The sequence below is a fragment of the Equus quagga genome, chromosome 11, assembly GCF_021613505.1.
Source record: "Equus quagga isolate Etosha38 chromosome 11, UCLA_HA_Equagga_1.0, whole genome shotgun sequence".
In the NCBI taxonomy this organism is placed as follows: Eukaryota; Metazoa; Chordata; class Mammalia; order Perissodactyla; family Equidae; genus Equus; species Equus quagga.
Window position 1 is genome coordinate 98,202,187 of NC_060277.1, and position 22,289 is coordinate 98,224,475.

Genomic DNA, 22,289 nt, shown 5'->3' on the forward strand with positions numbered 1-22,289 from the left:
CCCCCCCCCCCCCCCCCCCCCCCCCCCCGGAGGTGAGGCCCTTGAGGGAAACTGGATGCTCCCTTGTGGGCTGAAAGGCATCTTCAAGGACAGGAAACTGCACACCTGAATGTCTTTCAGTCCCATTTTCCTGAGAATTAGTCTGTTTCCTTCTTCTGTCCTTACAGTGGGCAGTGATCGCCTTCCCCCTGTGGCCTCCTGGGCTTCTCCTAGAACTTGAGAGGAAGGCTGGCCGCAAAGTAGAGTCCACTTTGAGCCCTAAAACCATGATCCCTGACTAGGTCTTCTCAAACAGCCTGGCCCTGCTGAGCCCCTTCTCTTGCCCTGGATAACACAGTGGAAAATACAGTCCTGAGGTCTCACGCGTTCCAGTGTCAGGGGACTGTGCTTCGACATTTAAGGCACAGGAAAAAAGCCACCATGGTGGAATTTCAGGCATCAGCTTCAGTTGTTCTGTAGGAGTGTGTGTGAGTAACCCTCCCCACAGGCCCCGAATCCTATCCCAACGACTCCGAGGAGTGCAAGGATGGGATAGAGCCTAAGCATTGTTCCCTCCCCACCTCCCCTCTTCTCCCTGCGCAATCCTGGCACACAAGCCCCCTGCCTGCAAGTGTTTACCACTAGCCACTCCCCCACTACCCCTGTGCCCAGGGGTTGACTGACAAGGGAGTGGTGGCCTCTCAGATGGTAATGGATGGCCCATGGGTGCCCAGTCAGCAGCAGCATCAGGATTCAGAAGCGAGACCAGAGATTAGAAAGATCAGGTCTTTACTGCAAAATCATTCAAAAATCACCCGGCAGCAGTTCCTTCAATACATTGCAAAGCACTTCTCAGGGCCAGGGCCCCTCACAAGAAACAGTTTATTGCATAAAATGACATTTTAAAAATAGTGTGGGCACTACTGAGGTTCTCATCAGCTTTCCATTGGAGGTGAGGGGGTAAAAATCAACTCATCTGAAAGCATTAGCAGCTTTTGGTATGGGGAGAGGGTCAACTCTAATGCTACCAACCCCAGGGTGGGGGGCAAGCTCCTCTGGGGCTCGCTCCTGCTGCCCCCTAGGGCACCCTCTGGAATACGGAATATACTCACAGGCCCAAGAACGCAGGTGCGGGGCAACTGCGGCTCTAATCAGGCCACGTTTGTGGCGAGGCATTAATGCTGGCTATGGGGTGGGTGGGATGGGCATAAGGATCCACCTTCTGGTTTAGGAGGCGTTGACGTGCTGGGCACAGGTGCGCACCATCTTCTGTGATGGGCACAGCGAAGCTGTGGCAGCCCCCTTGCCCCCTCCGCCTTCCTACTCCTTCTCTTTCTATTGCACAACTTATCCAGCTCCACAGGGCTGGGCAGGTGACTCAGCAGCCAGATCACCCCGAGAGAGAGGAGGGACAGGCAGTCTCCACCTGGGGCCCCCAATCCAAGCTGAGAGCAGACAGGAGGGCCAGAGGACCCCAGGGCTGAGCTGGGTCTGCAGGATCCCCGAGAGGTGGCGGAAGGCAACAGAGAAATCACACCCAGATTCCTCTCAACCCCCAAAGGTCTAACTATCACTTTGAAAACAATTCCAGGCTCCTGCCCCATCCCAAGACCCCTTCAAAAGGCAATCCTGCTCCAATGAAACTTCCCAGTCTCTGGCGGCGCCCCTCCTGGGCCAGTCCACTGAAACGGTGAATTCATGGCTTTGTAAACAAGGCGGAGCATCCTTCTGCGAGGGCGGCTCCTCACGCATGTCCCTGTGTGGCTCAGCAGTGGGGCCAGCACTCTTCGTGGAAGGACCGTGTGGGGCTCTCCGCCCTCTGTGGGCCCAGCCTCCCTCTGCCCCAGCAGGGCTTGGTCAGGCAGCAGTGTCCTGCCTGCCTGCCTGTAGTGGGAGTGAGGAGGGCGAGGGGCTGAGGGCTGGGCAAGATGACGACCCTTCCCTGGACCAAGGAAGGCTCAAAGTGCTGACAGTGCTGGTCTGAGTCATTGCCCTTCTCCTGCGGGGACCTAGAGCCCAGGCTCCAGCAGAGGTGGGGCTGTGACACGGAGAAGGGGGATGGGCTCTTCAGGTGAGGAGCACGGGGCAGGGGGTGAGGAGGAGGGGGAGAGGTGGACAGTGGTCCTCAGGCCTGAGCCCGCCGGCCCCACGGGTGGTTTGGCACATTGCACTTGAGCTGTCAGCAGTGGGTACCCAGTGAGGGGGAGGAAAGGCACCTGGACCAGCTGTGGGCTCTGTCCCCGCAGAGGCCTGGCTGCCCGGGCCCCTGCCCCCTGCAGGCCAGGCCCAAGCCCTTCCTGCATGTCTACTCAGGGTGAGGACGCCTGGACGTCTTGGGTGACTTGTGTAGGGTCAAGAATAAAAAAATATTTTCTGTTGTAATATGAAGGGAAAGAACCCACCTTAAAAAACTAGACCTTTTAATCAGGAATGTGGGGTTGCAAATGCGCCCCGGTCTTGTCTCCACAGTGTCTGAGCAGCCCTAATGGAGGAGGTGCCCGTCAGGGAGGTGAGCGGGGCTTGACTAGTGCAAAGCTCCCCTCTCTGCTCCCCCTCCGCCCTGGGACAGACGGGTGGGGGTGGGCACTGGGGGATGTCACCAAGGACCTCCGGGGCTTCCTCTGGCAGACTCATGCTCTGGTCACACCCGAGAGTCTTCCTGACAAGGGAGATGGCTGTGCCACCTTGAGAGGGCAGCCTGGGCGGACGCTCCTGCAGCCCCGGGTGGGGACAGGAGGTTGGCTTAGGTGAGAGTGTTCCGCTCTTGGTACTTGCGCCGGCGGGCACAGCGGGGGCAGCCCTTCTTCACCACGGCCTGGCAGCTCTGGTGGAAGACGGTCTTGCATTCGCCACACCTGGGAGAGAGTGGCAAGGGCTGCTGGTGCCAGTGGGCTGGGGCCACCCCTGGCCTGAGTCCGGCCAGTGCTCCTGACTAGAGCCCACTGCAAAGCTGTGTCCTACCTGCAGCCCGAGGCACGCGGGCACCACCTCTCCACTCCGGGACCAAAGGTTCCTGCGCCGACACTTACCCCTAAGTCCCACCCTGCACGCTCGTACTCTGTGCTCTGTTCATTCTCTAGAAATGCTGCTTGAAACTCATGGAATGGTTTCTTGCCTGTGTTTAAGACACTCAGGAGTTTAAAAAACTCAGTCCCAGATCTGTTCGGGGGCTGAATCCAGGCTAGGGGACGCCTACTGAAAATGAATTAACACCCCCGCCAGTTCAGTTTTCTGCTCCCACACGGGTTGGAGCGGCAGCTTGGTGGATGCCTTTTTCCATTTAGAGGCTTCTGATAACATGCGATGACCGGGGACAAGAACGATCATTATAGGAGCAGAGGCAGCGGCAGGCAGCAGCCCCCAGGGGCCCACCTGTGCTGGGCCTTGCGCCAGCACTCCAGGGCAGTAACTCCCTTCCTCCCTCCTCAACCCATTTGTAGATGACAAGACTGAGGCCCCGACTCAAAGAGCCAGCAGCTGCCTCTTCTCTTGGAAGACGGATGCTTAGTAGAGGCAGGAGGTTGTCCCCTGAGCTGGAATGGAACTGGCCATGACTGTCCAGGCGTCAGCTGCCCTGGACAACCTCACCAGCCAGTGGCACTGGCACAGAGAGGATGTTCAATATGTTCCCACACAATGGTGCTGGGCCTGCCTCCCTGGGACATCGGGGCCAACTGGGGTTGGGGGTGGAGCGGCTGCCTGGGTGTCCCACATACCTGACTGTGGTGTCAAACTCAAAGGGGAAGATAATGTCACGGTGGTGGCAGATCTGGCAGATGAAGCCGCGCTGAGTGCACAGGTCGCAGTGGTAAACGTGCTGGGAGGCGAATTCGATGAGGGCCTTGAGAAATCCTTCATACGTCCCCTCGGCGATCTGTGGAGGGCGAGCGCAGGCCGCCAGGCTTGTTAGGCAGCCGTCCCGAGGCTCAGGCTGCGGGTAGTGCGTGGCCTGCCCCGCTCCCAGCACCCTGCCTCAAGGACTCCTGCTGGGGAGAAGCTCCTTCCCACAGGGCAAGTACACGGCCCGAAGCAAGCTGAGCAAGGCGGGCGCCCAGCCCCTGGATGGAGGTCACCGGGGATAACGGGGTTGACAGATGAGACCCCAATCCACCGCAGTCTCCCTCGAGGAAAGAAATGTCCCAAACTCTCACTCCGGTGGCCTTTCCTCCCTCTGCCCTCCAGGCCAGGGACGAGTCCAGCTGAGGGAAGAACCCCTGGGCTTATTCCCGGGGGGCCAGGGCTCAGCACTCCCCCAGGAAGTGTGGGACGGGGGACCCTGGTCTGAGGTGCTGAGAGCCTGAGACTGCTGTCCTGCCTCAGCAAACTGCAGCCCCCAGCTCACTTCTGGTTCCTCTAGGAATGAGGGCCCTCTGGAGGTCCGGGCGGGGGGACATTCTCACCTGCTGCAGGTCAGCGACACTGTACTTGTGGGGAGACTCCAAGAGATAGTTCCTGTGGTTGAGCCTTCAGAGAAAACACAAGAGATTCCCTGGAAGGGTTGCCAAGACCTGGGCCAAGCTGTGTTCTCACTCTGTCAGCTGCTAACCAGCCACAAACACCTCCCTCCCAACGGCAGTCAGCGGTCAGCAGCCGGGGCTTGGGGCTCGGCACCTGGGCTTCCAAGTGACTAGCTGATGGCACATTGGGCAAGTTACTTAACCTTTCTGAACCTCAGGTTTCCTCACCTGAGAAACAGAGCTGTTCTCAGGATTAAATAATTTATCTAAAGCATTTGGCACAGTGCCTAGCACATAGTAAACAATTAAAAATTATCCACTATAGTTAATAACATCGTATTATAGAACTGACATTTCCTAAGAGTAGAACTTAAATGTTCCTATATGTGTAAATAAGTAAAGTGAGGTGATGGATGTGTTAATTAACCAGATGGGAGGAGCCCTTTCACAATCTATCCATATATCAAATCATCACGATGTACACTTTTCAGTTTTACAATTGTGTCATTTATACCTCAATAAAGCAGGAAAAAACTTTTTAAATTTAAAGGTATAAAAAATAAACTATCTATAAAAAAAATGATGAGGATGATGATGAAAGTTAACACTTGGTACCAGGAACTGGACTAAGAGCTTTACATATATTCACTCATTTAATTCTCACAATAATCCTAAGAGGTTGGCACTATTATAATCCGAATTTTGAGAAGAGGAAATGGAGGCACAGAGAGGTTAAACAACTTGCCTGTGGTCACACAGCTAGCTAGTAAGTGGCAGAGCTGGAATTGAATGCAGGAGTCTGATTCCAGAGCCTGCATCCTTATCCACCCGATGAATGCCTACAGATGTTAGCTGTTATTACTTCCACTGTTACATACCAGGGACAGTGCTGGGGACAGAGATGCACAGGACATGGCCTTTGCCCTCCTGCAGCCCCCGGCCTAGCTGAGGGACACACATTCAAGCCTCCAGTTTTGGTGCCATGTGGGAGGAACTGAGACATGTCCTAAGCACAGCAGATCCCGTTTCAGAGGCGGGTGAGAGGCAGAGGACGAGGGCTCAACCGCCAACCCGGCTCTAGTTTCCGCCTCCCCAGCAGCAGAGATCCCAAGGGCTACGTCCGGAGGGAAGCAGAGGAAGCACCTGCAGAAACTCCCCTGGTACAAAAACCTGCCTGGGTTGCTCTGTGTGTCTGGGTGGTACTGGGGTCAGGAGGAGAGTCTCCGTGTCTGAGGAAGCTCGGGAACCTGTTCCAGGATGCCCCGGACGTCTGGGGGCAGGATGATGCCAGGCCCTGGGGCATTTGGAATGGGGGCTCGGTCATGCCCCATCCCAGGGCCTCAGTTATGGTCCAAGGGGATCCCGATCCAGGGCAGAAAAGGCGAGTTCCACCAAGCAGCCAGGCAGGCCACGTTGTGCTGTGCGGGGCGAGGATGCCGCCGACAGGCCACTCAGTTCACAACGCTGGTTTCCCCGGTAAATGTCCAGCTTTCTGGGAACAGGAAGCTGCCATTTATCACCAGAAAAACGCAGGGGGCGGGTGGTGCACAGACTGTCCCTGAGCTGCAGGAAGGGTGGGGCTGATGCGGATGGAGAGCCATCTCTGTCATCTGCCCTGTGTCCACAGTCACGGAAGCCCTGGGGGCCAGCTAGGCCCAGGGCCCTCCCTGCAGCCAACGTCCTGCTGTGGGGTGAAGGCAGGCAGGAGTTCCTTCCCAGTGGCAGCCCTCTGGCTGAGTCCCCCGAGAGAAAGGGGACCTACACCTGGTGCCTGCCCAGTCCTTCTCAACCCTTCTCGCCCTCTCAGCCTCCACTCTGGCCTCCTCCCCTCCTGGGCTAATTATGACCACGGCCCCTGGGCCCCAGTGCTGCCCACTGGTCTTTTCTAAGCCTCTGATCAGACGGTCCTGTGCTCAAAACCCTTTAGCGGCTCCGCACAGCTGGCAGAATAAAATCCAAACGTCTTTGGTGCAGCACGCAGGGCCATCGAAGTCTGGCCCCACACCCGCAGTCCAGAGCACTGAGCCCCTCACGGTCCTGGGAGCCACATCCCGCCCCTCCACGCCATGGTCCCCTCGGCCAGGAAAGCAGCGCCTTCCCTTCCCCTCTCTTCTCTTCAGCTCTTTTCGGAAATTCCAGTTCACTCCATCCGTGCTGCCGCCGTGTGGAGATGCCTGTCATCCCATGTGCAGACAGAGCGGGGTCTGGGCTCCAGCAGCACTGATGGGGGCCAGCTGCAGGAGGGTCCATCTGAGCTTTCTCTTGATTCTTTCATACTGTTTGAATATTGACTCTCTTTGTAAAGAAGAAACACATTTATTTAAGCGGAAAAAAGAACTCTGCAAACCCTCCGCTCAGATGTCATCTCCTCTGGGAGCTTCCCTGGCCCTCTGGGTCCTGACAAGGCTGGGTCAGGTGCCATCCCTCAGAGCACATGCCATGCTGACCCAGGGCCATCTGAGTGTATGTGTCTGTGTCCCTTATCAGGGACTCTGAGCCCTCATGTGGCCCTCACCACAACTCTAAAAGGCCACATGAACACAGGGATCATTGGCCTATTTTATAGGCAAGAAAGCTGAGGCTCAGAGAAGTGAAGAAACTTCCCTGAGTCACCCAGCAGGTCTGGGGCTGGGCAGGGGCTGCCCCTGAGCTCTCTCCCCTGCCCCACGCTGCTTCTAAGCAGGTACTGCCAAAGGTGGGCCCTGCTCTCCTGAAGGCTAGGTGCGCAGTAGGTGTGCAGAGCTGCACCCAAGGATGGGAACAGCAGGGCCAGAGGAAAAAGGCAGGACTGCCCTCAGTGCCCAGCACAGGTCAGCTCAGACAGGTTGGTAAGGCTGGTGACCAAACAATCTCAGCAGGATGGGGACAGGGAGTGAGGTCGTCACCCAGGACCCACCCTGCAGGCACCTGGCCTACTCAGGTCTGCAGAGACCCCTCGACTGGGCAGGGTGATGAGGTCCCACCTGACCCAAAATTTCACCACCCTGGCCAGGGGGCGGGAGGGCACTCTCTGGAGCCCCGGGTCCTGGAATCTCAGAAAGGCTGGGAGCGAGTGAAGACCCAGGTGCCAGCTGATGATTGAGATGGACAGAGCCTCCCTGGGAAGCAGCCTTCGAGGGCCCCTCATGGTGGCCCCAGAGGGCTTTCTGTTCTTCCAGGCCCTGTGGAGGGGACGAGGGCGCAGCCGGCTGCCCTGGAAGCCTGAGGGCCAGCCTCTCTCCCTTGCTAAGAGAGCTCCCGGCAGCAGCCCCCTCCTTGAGCTCCGTGGACCTGCACTGGGCACCGCCTTGGCCCTGAGGAGCCGTGCAGGAGCGGCTCTGGGAGAACGGGAGCCAGGACTGAGGAGGCACAGCCGTCAGACAGGTGGTCTCTGCCAGCCGTGTGGTGAGGAGTGGCTGGAGGGGGAATATGGAGGCACTTGTGAGCTGATCCAGGTCTCCAGGACCCAGCAACGAAGTCCCCCTGGGTGGAGGCACCAGCTCCTCCGCCTGAGGTCTGCGCTCCTGAGGGCCCCAGGCCAGCACAGCCCCGTAGAAGGCGGCAGCCTGGGCCACGACCTGGGGCTTGGAGGGGTTTATGACGGCATAGAAAGACCCTCTAAGTCCATGCTGAAGTCCAGCGTCATCTCCCAACTCTGAGCAGACCCCCTGGCCTGGGTACTGAGAAGCTTCTTGAAGGGCATCCTGTGGGTCCCACCCCAACCTCACCCTCTTCCGAGGATTTGGGAGGGATGCTGCCATGGACAGCAGCAAAGCAGCGATGGGAGGGAGGACTGGCCAGGGAAGGGAGGAGCCAGGGCGACACAGCCCTCGCTTGCCTCTCCAGCCTTCCCCTCACCGCTCTCCCGTCCACTTCCCCCCCCACTCCCCCGAAGTTCTCCCGGTTCCTTCTAGGATTGGGGTCTTTGTTCATGGCCTGTGTATGTCTTTCTTTCCATCTGGAACACTCTTTCCTGCTTCTCCTCCACTTTCTCACTCTTACTCATTCTTCAGGCCTCACTTTAGATGTCAGTTCCTCTGGGAAGTCTTCCCCTCTCCGCCCTCCTCCAGTCCAGGTTAGCCATCCCACCTCTCTCCCGGCCTCTCCCCAGGGTGTAGTGCTGGCTTACTCCCCTGCCTTCCTTCAAGAGGGTGGGCCCGGGTCTACCTTGCTCAGTGTTGTATCCCACACGCCTAGCCCAGTGCTGGGCACACAGTATGTTCTTAATAACTATTTGTCAGATGAATGAATGAATATGTAAACAAAAGCCACTCTGAAAGCATGTGATAATTTTCTAAACGAGATGGGAGGATCTCCATCCAGTCCTGGCATTTCTCCCAAGAGGACACCTTGCGTGGGCACTGGCCCATGTGTGTGTGCCTGCGCGTCTGCATCCAGGGTGCTCACCTCTTGCTTAGCTCCTTCAGGGCTCCACTTCGGCACAGGCCCAGGTAATCCCCCAGAAGCTTCAGCTGCTCCCGGCTCCTTCCAATGAGGCGCATCCGCTCCACGTGCTCGTAGAGGGACGCGTTCACCAGCTGCAGGTTGATGAGGGGCTGGGCCCGGATCTGCGTCAGGAACTTCAGGGCCTGCCGGCAGATCTGGGGACACCACCAGGCAGCGGGGGTGGGACAGAGTGGCCATTGGGTGAGCAGCTCAGGGCCAGGCACTGTATTATTTACTCATTCCCTACCCTGCAACCACCCTCCAAGGGAAGTGGTGCCATCTTCGTTTTATAGATGAGGAAAGTGAGGTTCAGAGAGATGGAGTGACTTGGCCTAGGTCCACAGCTCATAAAAGTCAAGATCTGAACCCAGTTAATCTGACTCCCAAACCCACGCTGCCTCCATGGCACAGCTGCTGCCCCTCTGCGACTGCTGGGAGGGAGGGGGGGCTGCTCTGGTTACCGCCCCTCTCCTCCTGGCCTAACTCTCCCCACTATTTCCTGTCCTCCCAGCCCCCATTTTCCTGCCCAAAGGAAACAGGCACTGCCCTACCCCCACCGGGCCCCGGCGGCGCGGCGACTCAGGAACCAGGTGACTGCTCTGAGTCAGGCTCCCACCACAGGAAGCTACAGACTAGACACAGCTCCACGAGAGCTTTCCCGAGGGAGCTCTGCAGCAGCACCAGCTGTGGCTCCCCAAGTCTCGTGAGGAGGTGAGTGCGCAATCTCAGCCTCTCAAGAATGATGCTTGGGTCGAAGGCGCTACCCTCAGTCCTGACCCTACGGCCAAAGCCAATTATTGAGCACCTGCTGTTTGCCACACACTGGGCTAAGGACCTCAACCACATCCATTCTTCATCCTCAGTACAACCCAATGGGGAAGATGTCATCACCCCATTTTATAGATGAGGAAACTGAGGCTCCGAGAAGCTAAAGTGGCTTATCCAATCCACCTGTGGAAAGCAGAGCCCAGGTCTAAACTGAGGTGCTGTCTCTACACACTTGGCCACCTCACTAGGTAAGGAGAAAGCCCTCTCCCTCATGGTCTCCTCCTTGCTGAGGTGAGAAGGACGGAGGAGCCGAGATGTTCTCCACTACCAATCACCACACAGTGGCTGGGAGCCAGGCTTTCAAGTCAGAGCTGGATTTGAATCCTGGCTCCACTACTTCCAGCTGTATGACCTTGTGAAACTTACTTAACCTCTCTGTGACTCAGTTTCCTCATCTGTAAAATGGGGAGAATAAAAGCACCTACTTCATGGGATTATTTTGAGTTTAGATTGAAAGAGATAATCCATGTGAGCTCCTGGCATGTAGCATATCCTCAGTAAATGGAAGTTGCCATCAGACTCTGTGAGTGCCTGTTGTGGCCCAGCTGTCCCCTAGAGGGTTGGGAATAGAACAGGGCCCTCGGGAGACTGTGACACTGTGGGGGTGGGGAGGCCTCTGGCCTCCTGTCTCCCAGCTCCACTGTCATCTCCCGCCTCCCCACGGACAACTCTCCCTTTTCCCATTTCTCAGAGCCCTGAGGTACCAGCCCTACAGCCTACAGTGGCAAAGCCCCGGTGACTCGGGTCAAACTGCCAAACACTGCAGACAGGCAGGGGATTCCTGCTCCCCAGGGACTGCTCCTACCCTGTGGGCATGGAGCGGATGGACAAAGAAAGAAGCCCAGTCCTGGGCTGACACCCTGCCAAGTGCCAGATAGGCCTCGCTCAAGTGGCTTAGCTGGAGTGGTAAGAGTGAGCAGTAAGGCCCTACCCTGTGAGGCAGCCACTTCCTAGTCTGAATGCCCTGTCTTTACCAGGCCAGGATCTTTGAGAGAGAGCTGGACATTTCCTGATCTCAAATACGCCGAGAGAAGTATTGTAATTTCCTAGTTGGAGAAAGGAAGTGGCACAAGGATGACAGTAATGAACAAGGAGATGGCTCAACAGAAGTATCCGGGTGTTGTAAATCATGAGTGTGTTTTATGGCCAGAGGGTTCTTTGCATTTGTACTGATCTTGAAACCTAATTTTCTCTATGTAATTAGTTAAACACTTAACGCTGAGGGCAGGAGTGGGGACAAGGGAGCCAACAAAAAAGTCAAAGTGCAGCTGCCGTCTTTGGGGTTCCTGTCCCCAGGGGGTGGAGGCTGGGGTGGCAGAGATTCTGAGAATCACACCCTCTGTGCTCTGATGAGGACATGTCCACATGTTAAGGGCTGCACGGCCGGCAGACCTGGGTCTTGAGAGAAGCAAACAACTTCTTCCTTGTGTTTCTGGGTCTGTCTTAGCAGAAAGCCAAGTTTGTGCCCTTTAAGGCAGACCCTGACCAAGTGAATTAGGGGCAGAAGGTGACAGGCCTCAGGAAAGGGCAAGGGCACTAACGTAAGGACCATCGAAGGGACTGCGGTACCGTCTCATTCAGTCCTCACACAACCCTGAGACACGTACTGTTGTTAACGCCCCTTTAGAAACAAGGAAATGGGAGTTAAGTAATTTGCTCATGGTACTCAGCTAGAAAAGTGGCTAAGCCCAGTGGAAGAAGAGGAAAATCTAAAAGATCCTAGAATAATTCTTATTCAAAAACATTTAGTGAACATAAAAAATACCCAAGATATAAGACTAAGTGAACAAAGCATGATAAAGCAATATGAGTCCAGTATGATACCAATTTTTAAAAAGTAGATGTGTATGTAAAAAAACGCACAGAAAAAGCTGACTGCTCCAAGGGGAAGTGCAGCCAGCCACGCAGCCCATCCATCCGTCCATCTATCCACCCATCTATCCATCCAGTCATTCATCTATCTATCCATCCACGTACCCCCCACCCACCCATCCATCAATACACATCCATCCGTCCATCCAGCCATGCACATCCACCTACTCATGCATCTACCCACCCAAATCATCCACCCATCTATATATGTGATTTATCCTTCCTATCTATCTATATGCTGGTGCCTTAAACAGTTTTGTCTGTAGTCATGGGGAGCTGCAGAAAACCATCCTCAGAAACCCACCTGAGGACCAAGGCAGGCATTAACAGAGCTCTGCCCAGGGGCAGTAGATCAGCACCCAGTTTTTTCTTGGCCAGCTCCCCTACATCATGGGACCTGAACCAGTGACCTGGCTTCCCTGGAGCCAAACTCCTCCAAACAGATGAGCAGCAACAAAGAGGAGTGGCCATTCCTCTGTCACTCAGCAGTCCTATGTGGCTACCACTGGCTGGGGTCGAGACTTACCGGGCGCTTGGTGAGGTCCCAGTTGTGGATGACCCTGGCGGGAATCACTGAGGCATCGTCTTGGTGGCAGATGTCACAGTAATAGAGGCCAGAGAAGGCACAGAGCTTGGGTCGTACAAATGAGAAGCCGATCTGCCGGGAGCAGCCTGGGGAGAAGGATGGAGGGAGAGTGAGCAGCAGTGGGGCCACAGTCAGCTCCTGAATAACAGAGAAGCTACTAAGACATGATGGCCTGCTATTTAAGCAAAGTATAAAGATAAAAAAGGAGGATACAAGATCAAAACAACCATCACTCATATGTCCACCACTTGGAAACAAGCCCATTGATTAATCTGTACCACAAAACACTGCAAGAATTATCATCACCATTTTACAGCTGAAAAAACTGATGCACAGAGAGGTCAGGAAACCTGCCTGGTTCCCCAGTGATTAAGCAGCATAGCTGGGATTCCAGTTAGGGTTGGCTTGGTTCTAGAGCCCGCATTCTCTTACACCCGGCTGCCTTTGTTCAGTGTTCCCACTGTTGCTCACCAAAGCCAGCCTCCTCTAGGCCCACCCCTCCACTGGGGCCCAGAAATGGAAGCAACTAAGTCTAGGCCTCAGCAAGCAAGGAAGGTGCTAGGGACACGGGGCCGGCCACCGGGAGTTGGGGGGAAGCCAGGGAAGTTGGGACATTATTGCCCGGTGCCAGCTCGAAGCCAGAGCTGCCTGACACCTCAGGACAGTGGTGCAGGGCCCAGCTTCAGAGCCTCTGCTGGTGGACCCTCCACAGTTGGGGGCAGTGGCAGTGGGAGTGGGGTGTGCCCAGGGCAAAGCAAAGGCCTGGCTCAAATCCTGAGCACACGCCCTGCCTCCCACAGGGCCAGGGGAAAGAGTGCCTCTGGCCTCGGGACCAGAAGGGCTGGCTCTTCTGCTTACCGGCTGCCTATCCCGACCTGCACCAAATTTTTACGAGGTTCTATTTCAGTATCTGTAAAATTCAGCTACCACTTGCTATTTTGTGGGGTTATTACAAAGTTTAAATGAGACAAGGTTTTGAAAGGGCCCTGCAAACTATGAATGCGAGCCAGATGTCAGTGGTCGGCGTCTGCCTGCCCACTGAGCTGTGCTTGCGGGCGGAAAGGAAGCCTGGGCTCCCCAGTTTCAGGCTCAGCCGGCAGGCTGGCGGGTGGCAGGCACGATGAGAGCTGCCCCCACCAGCATTCCCACCCATGGGGGGGGACCATCCCCACAAGCCCTGGGGGCTGGCCTCCTCCCTGAGCCCAGCATCCATAGGCTGAAGGGCAAAGTGAGTGTTAGGGGCTGGTGGGGGGTGAGGGTGAATGGGGGCTTGAAGATGTTTTCTGCAGGAAGCTCTGCACTGCCTAGCTTCTCCATCCTCCCAGGGCACCAACCGCAGACCACTTCCTTCCAGACGCCTGAAGCAGGCTTTCCCCGCCTGTCCCACAGGCTCCACCTCGAAGGGACAGCTCCTAAAGTGCGGCTCAGCTTGTGGCCACATCTCTTGCTTTGGCACTCTGCAGCGGAGCAACCTCCTCACAGCTCACCTAGAGGGCCCAGGGTGATGCAGATGTGTGTCTGGACTGAGAGAAGGGCTAAAAGTGGAACATGAGCAGTGGAACATCACGCAGCCTTGAAAAACAGGGGAGTGGAGAGGCCCTGTGGGGACCTGGCTGAGAGCACAGGTCTGGGACCTTCAAGGTCCTCCTCCTAGCTCTGCCACTTACTAGCTATGTGAACCTGCGACAAGGTAGTCACCAGCCCTGCGACCCAGTTTCCTTGGCTATAAACAGAGATCCCTACAGGCTTGTTGTGAGGATTAAATGAGATAATCCAAATCAAGCATCTGGCCCAGTGCCCAGCACAGAAGAATTAGATTTGATGATAATGATCTAGCAATGTACTGACTTGGAGTAATACCCATAATGTATTATTAAGTAGAAAAAACCCAAGTTGCAGAACAATATATATAGCTGTGCTGTCCAATATGGTGGCATGAGCCATGTGTGCTCATTTAAATACATTTAAATTTTAAAAACCCCTGAAAATTCAGTTCCTTAGTCACAATAGCTACACTTTAAGTACCTAGTAGCCACATGTGGCTTGTAGCTACCATGGAAAGCACAGATCTAGAACATCTTCATTAACACAGAAAGTTCTATTGGACAGTGCTGAGTAGCACAAACCAATTTTTGTAATTTTAAAAAATTGAGTGCACCTGCAAAAGCATGCAAGCGTACTTGGAAGGGTACTATGCTCCTGCTCCAAAAGAATACGACAATAAAGGAGGTAGGGCGCTGAGCTCCCTGGAACTCCCTGAGCAGAGAGCAGCACACAGCGGAGCTGCCACCCACAGCCCTCAGCAGGAGGTGGCAGGAGGGGGAGGCGACAGGGGCTCCCACAAGCAGGGGCACTGGCCCCAGTGGGTGCTGGGGAGCTGCAGACGTGCAGAAAAGCTGTATTTGCTGCAACATCCCAGGGGTGGGATGGGGCAATGGTGAAAGGCCAGGATGAGTGCAAAGGCTAAACCAGGAACCCCACTGGAGGCAGAGAGAGGCTGGCAGGCTGGGGGTGGCAGGACAGCAAGTCAGCACCTGCGCAGAAGCAGCCCTGGGAGTCGAGGCCTTTCTCCGTGGGGATGGCCACCAGGTACTGCAGCAGGAAGCCGTTCTCCCGTGTGGCGAACTTCAGCACCTCCTGACAATTTTCATCCAGACTGCCACCAAGTGTCACTGCCTCCTCGGCCGTCTCCAGGTAGGACGCCAGGACCTTGCGCACCAGATCCCTCCACAGGGCAGCCTCCTCAGCATTCCCGGCCTGCAGCTTCAGGACGGCCTTGGCTGTGATGATTTTGAAGAAGGATGGGCCCCCGAGGCTCGTGTCTGGCAGGATATCTCGGATGGTCTCAATTCCATGGCTGTCAGTTAACATCTTCTCGTTGTTTCTCAGGCGGAAGCATTTCAGAGCCTCCAAGGACAGGGAAAAAATATAGGGCACCCAGGTCCTGTCCGCGTAGAGGTACAGAAGGGATTCTTTAATGGCGTCTGGCTCGGGAACTTGGGCAGAGGACCAGTTGAACTGCGAGCTCTGGAGCATTTCAGGCTCTGTGAGCAGGTCCGAGTGGGCAGGGAAGCCACCCTGGGGGGCCTCTGCGGGGTCCTCAGGCTCGTCTGGGTACTGGACGTTCACCCACTCGTCCTCCTGCTGGGGCCGGTACTTCTGCAGGGCCTCGCGCACTCGGTCGAGCCAGTCCTCGGCTTCATCCTGGGAAGAGGCACGCAGGGTCAGCCTCTTGCCGGAGAAGACCAGCTCGAAGCGGCCGTCGCTGTGGGCCGGCCCCACAGACTCACAGCGCAGCAGGGAACAGCTCTCCACGCAGGTGCGCTCCTCGTCGCTCAGGTAGAGGCGGAACTCCAGCGGGGAGAGCTCGCAGAAGAGTTCCTTCCAGATGCCCATCGCCCCCCGCCGCTCCACGGTGCCCAGTTTCATGAGACCCCGGAATGGGTTGGACAGCCCTGGAGGCAAAAAGAAGCACTTTAGACAAGGGGCCTGTCCCTTTACCACCCAAGAAAACCTCCGGAGCCCGAGGTCTTGTAGTGGGTGTGGACGAGTGACTGCCACGAGAATACAAGCCAGCCGTGGGCTGGATGGGAACATCTTTTGAGTGCCTCCATCCCACCCTCACCCTCAGCAGCTGACCTTGTTCCTGAATGTCACTGAGAAAATAAAAGCGCTCAAAAGATGACCTCCACATGCCCCTCACTGCACTCCCTGCTTCCGGCATCTGTCCTCACACATGACTTCCCTCCTGTCGCCAGGGCTGAACTGACTGTGCTGCTGTCTGAGGCCAAGCCTCCACTTGTGCAGGGGTCCCCCCCACCGCCTACTCAAGGACAAGGATGGCTCTCCAGCAGCCTCCCTCCCTCTCCTGTGCTGCTGTTTTCTCCTTTCTTTCCCAGATCCTTCCCAACAGCACACAACATGCTGCTATTTCTCCCATCTTTAAAAATACCTCTCGTGACTCCGCTCACATCTCTAATTATCACCCTGTTTCTCTGTCCCCTTTATAGAAAACCCCCAAGGAGTATTGGAACTGTCTCTAGTTCCTCTGCTCCCAGGCCTTCTTGAACCTGCTCCAATCAGGCTTTTGGCCCCTCATTCCACAGAAACTACACTTGGGAAGGCCACCAGGCCTCCCCTTTTCACCAGATCCAAAGGCCAATCCTCAGTCCCCATCTGGCCTGACCCATAGCATCACTGGACACAGCTGAGCCCTCCTTCCCTCCTGAAGCACTTCCCTCTCTTGGCTGCCGAGACACTGCCCTTGGTTCTCCTCCATCCTGACTGGCCATGCTTTAGACCTAGACTCACTCCTCCTCCTCCGCTGACCCCTCACTGTTGGAGTGCCCCAGAGCTCAGTCCTGGGTCCTCTGCTCTTCTCTATCAACACCCACTTCCTAGCTGATCTTACACACTCAGGGCTTTATGCCAACAATGCCCCAATTTTTATCTCCAGCCTGGACCTTGCCCTTGAACTTCAGATTCAGATCTCCATCTGCTCCATGTATGTCTAATAGGTTTCTCAAACTTGACACATCCTAAAATGAATTCTTGATTCTCCCACTCCAAACCTGCTCTCTCCTAATGTTCTTTGTCTCATAAAATGGCAAACTTCATTCTTCCCGTTGATTGGGCTAAAACCTTAGAGTTATCTCTGATTTTCTTTCGTTCACACCCTGCATCCAATCCATCAGCAAATCCTGTTGGCATATCCAGAATCTTCCACGTCTCACCACCTCCACCACTACCTCACAAGTTCAGCCCAGCGTCATCCCTCGCCTGGGTCATGGCAATGGCGTGCTAACTGGTCTCTCTGCCCTGGCCGTCCTTCAGCATACAAGCCAGGATGACACTACCATTTAAAAGATAAGTCAGATCATGTCCCTCTGCCCCAAACCCTGCAAAGGCTGCTGTCTCCCTCAGAGCAAAAGCCACTGTCCTTTCTGCAGCCCACAAGGCCCTCCACCACTCTGACCTCATCTCTAACCACCTCCTTCCCCATCTCCTCTGCTCTAGTCACTCTGGTCTCTATGGTTCCTCGGACACCTCAAGTATGTTCTCATCACAGGTCTCTGCATTTGTTCTCCCTGCTTGACACACAAAGATTGCCTCGTGCCTTCCTCCCTCCCGCCACATCTCCTCCAAGGTCAGCTTATTCATGAGGGCTTCCTTGGCGATCCTATAGGAAATAGTACACTCCCCACCCTGGCGTGTCCTGATTTATTGTTCTCCATAGCAATTACTGTCACCTGCTCATACCACACGTTTACGGATTAATTTTCTTATTTCCTGTCTCTCACACTAGAATATAAGTCTCATGAAGACAGGGACTTTGCTTTGCTTCCTGCTGCGTTCCTAGCACCTAGAATGGTGCCTGGCACATCACAGAGGCTCAGTAAGTATTTGCTGAATAAGTGGGTGAGTGTGTGCCTATGTACCACACACTCCTCAATGCTCTCTGCTCCCAGGGGGTCTGCCACCACCCAGGGGTTCCAGAGGACACACAGTTCTCTCTCTCCCAGCCTGGACTAGCCTTAGAGATTTCAAACCACTGTTTAGGATCTTCCTACCCCTCAGGGAGCCTGATGGCCTAGGAACGGAGCCCACCTTTCTCTGGTATGGTTACAACCATCACATGGGTGACAGACAGAAAAACCTAAAAGAAGCCAGCATAGAGACTAGGGCGCCACCCATAATCCCCAACCAGGGCCGCAGGACCCTGGCCAGAATTCTCTGCAGGGTCTTTGCAAACAGAAAATGAGGAGCGAACAAGACTGACTCTAGGGCACACTCTGCTTGCTTGTTTACTTGAAAGAGGGAACTCGTTTATGAGGGGTACAGGTTACAGTTTCTGGAATTTCACCGGAGGTGGAGATCAAGCTGGCCTCACTGTGAACAGCACATAGAGGACGCTGAGCAAACAGCAGACCTGATAACCCCACCAGCAGTGTTAAATCAGCCATCTCAGAGAAAGGCCTTGGGAAGGAGCAGTTGAAACACCTGGGCCTTCAAGAGACGGGTTCTCTCTGGGCTATGCTTGAATCAAGAGTTCTGTATGATCTTAAGAGTTATAGGGTAGTTTCAGGAAAAATATTTTCCATTTCAATATAGGAAACAGTATTTTTGCACTGTGTAGGCAGTTTTGAGCATTATTCTGTGAAGATTTTATGAGAAAACACAGTACTTTTCCTGAAATGCTTTCCTGCATTACTCAGCAAGGGTGCTCCTTATTATGACATTTTGGGATGAAGTTTTTCTTGTGAGAAGACACCACCCAATTGGTAATGGAAAGCAGGGTTTTCGAGCTGCTTTCTGCAAGGCACTGTCTCTGCACAGTGAGGTGGCCCCGGGCTCGCAGCCACCTACCCATCTGCCGGCGGTGCACCACCCTGAAGTTCTTGTGCTCCTGCGCCGCGGCCGCCTTGCTCTCCCTGCTTCCTGGGGAAGGCATGCAAGCTTTGTCTAAGGCCCCCGTGGAGTAGCTTTTTCTTGGTCCTTGAGAAAAATGCCTTAGGAGACCAGGCCTTGCCTCTGGAGACCCCGTGGACGAGGCTGCAGAGCGATCTGAGGGACTCTCAGCAGCTTGTTCTGGGGGAGGCCGGTAGAAGTCATCTTCTGAGATCCAGCTCTTGTTTTTCTAGTGGGAAAGAAGAAAAGGCATAAGTTGCTTTTTAACTTCTTTAAAAACATCTTTATGGAGACAGGATTCACATACCATAAGATTAACCCATTTAAAGTGTACAATTCAATACTCAAAGAGTTGTGCAAGCATCACCACAGTCTAAGTTTAGAACACCTCCATCACTCCATGAAGAAACCGTGTAAGCGCTGGCAGTCACTCCCTATTTCCTCTCAAGCCCTCCAGTTCTAGGCACCAATAATCGACTTTCTGTTTCCATACATCTGTCCATTTTGGACAGTTTATATAAATGGAATCTTATAACATGTGGTCTTCTGCAACTGGCTTCTTCCCCTTAGCATGTTTCCAAGGTTCATCCACGTTGTAGCACATGTTGGTACTCCATTACTCTTTATTACCAAATAACATTCCAGTGGATGGATGTCCCACACCTTATTTATCCATCGTCAGGTGACGGACATTAGGTTGTTTCCGCTTTTTTGGTAATTACGAACAATGCTGCTGTGAACGTTCACATGCAAGTTTCTGTGTGGACATATGTTTTCTATTCTCTTGGGTGTAGGCCTAGGAGTGGAATTGATGGTCATATGGTAAAGATGTCTGACTTTCTGAGGAACTTCCAAACTTGTTTTCCTAAGTGGCTGCCCCATTTTACATTCCCACCAGCCATGCATGAGGGTTCCAACTTCTCCGCATCCTCTCCAACATTTGTCATTATCTGTCTTTTTGATGATAGCCATCTTGAGGGGTGTGAAGCGCAATCTTGTGGTTTTGATTTGCATTTCTCTTATGTCTAATGACCCTGCGCATCTTTTCATGTGCATATTGGTCATTTGTCTATCTTCTTTGGACATCTGTCTATTCACATTCTTTGCCCATTTTTAAACTGGTTTGTCTTTTTGTTCTTGTGTTGTGTTGTGGGTTGAACTGTGTCTGCCTAAAAGACATGTTGAAATCCTAACCCCCACGACCTCAGAATGAGACCTTATTTGGAAACAGGGTCGTTGCAGATGTAATTAGTTAAGATGAGGTCATACTGGGGGAGGGTGGGCCCTTCATCCAAAGTGATTGGTGTCCTTATAAGAGGAGAAAAGACACATACAGAGAGGAGAATGCCAAGTGAAGAGAGACACAGAGGGAGAACGCCATGCGATGACGGAGGGACTGGAGTGACGCGTCTACAAACCGATGAATGCCAAGGCTTGCTGGCGACACCAGAAGCTAAGAGGAGGGCAGGGAACAGACTCTTCCTCAGAAACTCCAGAAGGAATCAACCCTGCCAACATCTGGACTTCGGACTTCTAGCCTTCGGAACTATCAGAGAATGCATTTCTATTGTTTTACGTCATCCGGTTTACGGTACTTTGTTACAGAAACCCTAGGAAACAAATTTGTAAGGGGTCTTTATACATTCTGGATACCAGGTCCTTACCAGATACATGATTTGCAAGTAATTTCTCCATTTCTGTGGGTTGTCTTTTCACTTTCTTCATGGTTCTCTTTGAGGCATAAAGTCTTTCAATTTTGACGCAGTCCAATTTACCTTTTCTTTTGTCTCTGTGCTTTTGGTGTATCTAAGAAACCATTGCCTAAGGCCAGGTCACAAAGGTCTGCTCCTGTGTTTTCTGCTAAGAACTTTATAGTTTTAGCTCTTACATTTAGGTCTATGATCTATTTTGAGCTAATTTTTATGTATGGAGTGAGGAAGGGGTCCACCCATATTCTTTTGCGTGTGGATATCCAGGTGTCCAGGCACCATTTCTTGAAGGGATGTAGAGTTTTCATCTCTGCTTCTAGGGTTTGAGATGAGGGAAGCATGAGCGACAGGACCCAGAGTCCTCAGTGGCTGCGTCTGCCTCGGCTCCCCACTTCTGAGCAGGCCCCTGAGGCCCCAGGCAGTCAGGCCCTGCCCCTTCTCTTCTGAGGCTGTCTCTCTGAGTCTGAAGCTGCTCACTAGCTGGGAGAAGAGGGGCAGGTCTGGGGTGAGGGTGCTTGTGGGAATGAATTCCAGCTCCTCTTTGTCATTATTTCTAGCGCTCCCTGCCTTTCTGTGTCGAAGTGTGGAGGAGCGGAGGCAAGGAAGCAGGTTGGGCTGCCTTAAGTGGCTGTCTACACAGAGGAAATGAGTCACACCAGCGGGGGGTTGGGGGGGACCAGCCCAGCTGTTTTGTTAAGTGCCACCAACCTCACCCTGACGCTGCTGTTTCCAACCCCTAAATCGAGACTGCCCTCCCTGCTGCTGTAGACAGGGGAGCGGAGCAGGCTGAGGCTGCCCCCGAAGGGCTGATTTGCACAGTTTAGTCCATGCAGAGGCTCTAAGACTCCTTAAGCCAAGGGTGGAGAGTTCTGAGTCAGGCTCTCATAGAGCTGGGCCTCCAGGGCTTCCTCAGAAAGCCCTCAGAATTGGCAGGTGCTTCCTTCTGCCAGTGACAGGACAATGTGTCATCAGCGGGCTATTGGGGACCATTTCAACACAGGATTCTGAACAATGTCTGCCTAGGTCACTGAGACCGCAGGGAACTCCTTGAGGAAAATGGGCAGGAGGAGTACCCCAAGGCTGTACAGGCAGCCCCATGGAGCCTGGCACACACACCTGGGATCCTGTGACCACCCACCCCCCCCGAACTGGCACCAGCCCCTGCTAATGGCCCCAACTGGAAAGCCCACTATCCCTTGAGATTCAGTCAGGGGTCATCCCTCACCTCCTCCTGGAAGCCTGCCTTACTATTCCCCAGCCTATACCCCTCTCACCCCTCAGCTGGGTTTGGGACCCCTCCTGGGCTCCCACAGCATTCTGTGCCTGCCCTCATCCTTGCATCCACAAAGCTGTTTGGAATGGTCATTTTTATTTGTGCTTGGCACACAGTTATAAAAGATGAGTGAGTAAACCTTGACTATCCAAACATCTTCAACATACAATGACAAGGGTGGGGCGAGGGAACTGGAAGGAAGGAGACAAATGTGCATTTTGAGACAATGTATGTTCACTGGCGAGGGCTTCTCTCTCCACGGAGGAGAGGGAGACTACTCCGAAACGTTCAGACGCGGCCCACTGCCCACGGATCAGCCACCAGGAAATGATACTCTAGGGAAAACCTTTTGTTCTCTTAAGTAACAGAAAAACAGTGGGAATACTGGGTCCTTGGAGCTTCTGCATAGTCCTGGACTGGGCTGTGGGCTGTGCCCCCTACCAGGGCCCCAGTCAGAAAGCAGGGGGTAGGGCACACCAGTGTTTTCCTTTTCCCTCCCCTTTCCTCTCGCCTTCCTACCCCTGCTCACCCAGGGCCCCACATCTGGCCAGTTACCTGCCCTGTTAACAGTGGGGGAAAATCACCACTGACCAAGGATCTAAGCGAGAGCAGCACCGGCCACTAGGAACCCAAGGCAGAGGAATGCCACCTCGAGTCACTAAGGCGTCCGGGCGCTGGATACAACTGCTAAATCCAGAGAGGAGTCTGGCTGCCGAGGGAGATACCAGGTTTCCAGACACTTTCAGAAAAGC

At 54.2% G+C, this 22,289-nt stretch overlaps 1 protein-coding gene across 2 annotated transcripts in view; it reads right to left on the reverse strand.

Moving 5' to 3' along the window:
- Positions 1–751: 751 nt before the first annotated feature.
- The window catches only part of PLEKHM1 (pleckstrin homology and RUN domain containing M1), a 46,385-nt gene continuing 24,847 nt past the window's right edge, over positions 752–22,289 (reverse strand). For both annotated transcript variants that reach the window (XM_046676414.1, XM_046676415.1), the window contains 7 exons: positions 18,514–18,784; positions 14,682–15,602; positions 12,088–12,233; positions 8,823–9,016; positions 4,380–4,443; positions 3,696–3,853; positions 752–2,834 (listed from right to left, as the gene is read on the reverse strand). In XM_046676414.1, coding sequence (XP_046532370.1) covers positions 2,723–2,834; positions 3,696–3,853; positions 4,380–4,443; positions 8,823–9,016; positions 12,088–12,233; positions 14,682–15,602; positions 18,514–18,784 — 1,866 coding nt within the window. In that variant the 3' untranslated portion in view covers positions 752–2,722. The remainder of the gene's footprint in view (positions 2,835–3,695; positions 3,854–4,379; positions 4,444–8,822; positions 9,017–12,087; positions 12,234–14,681; positions 15,603–18,513; positions 18,785–22,289) is intronic.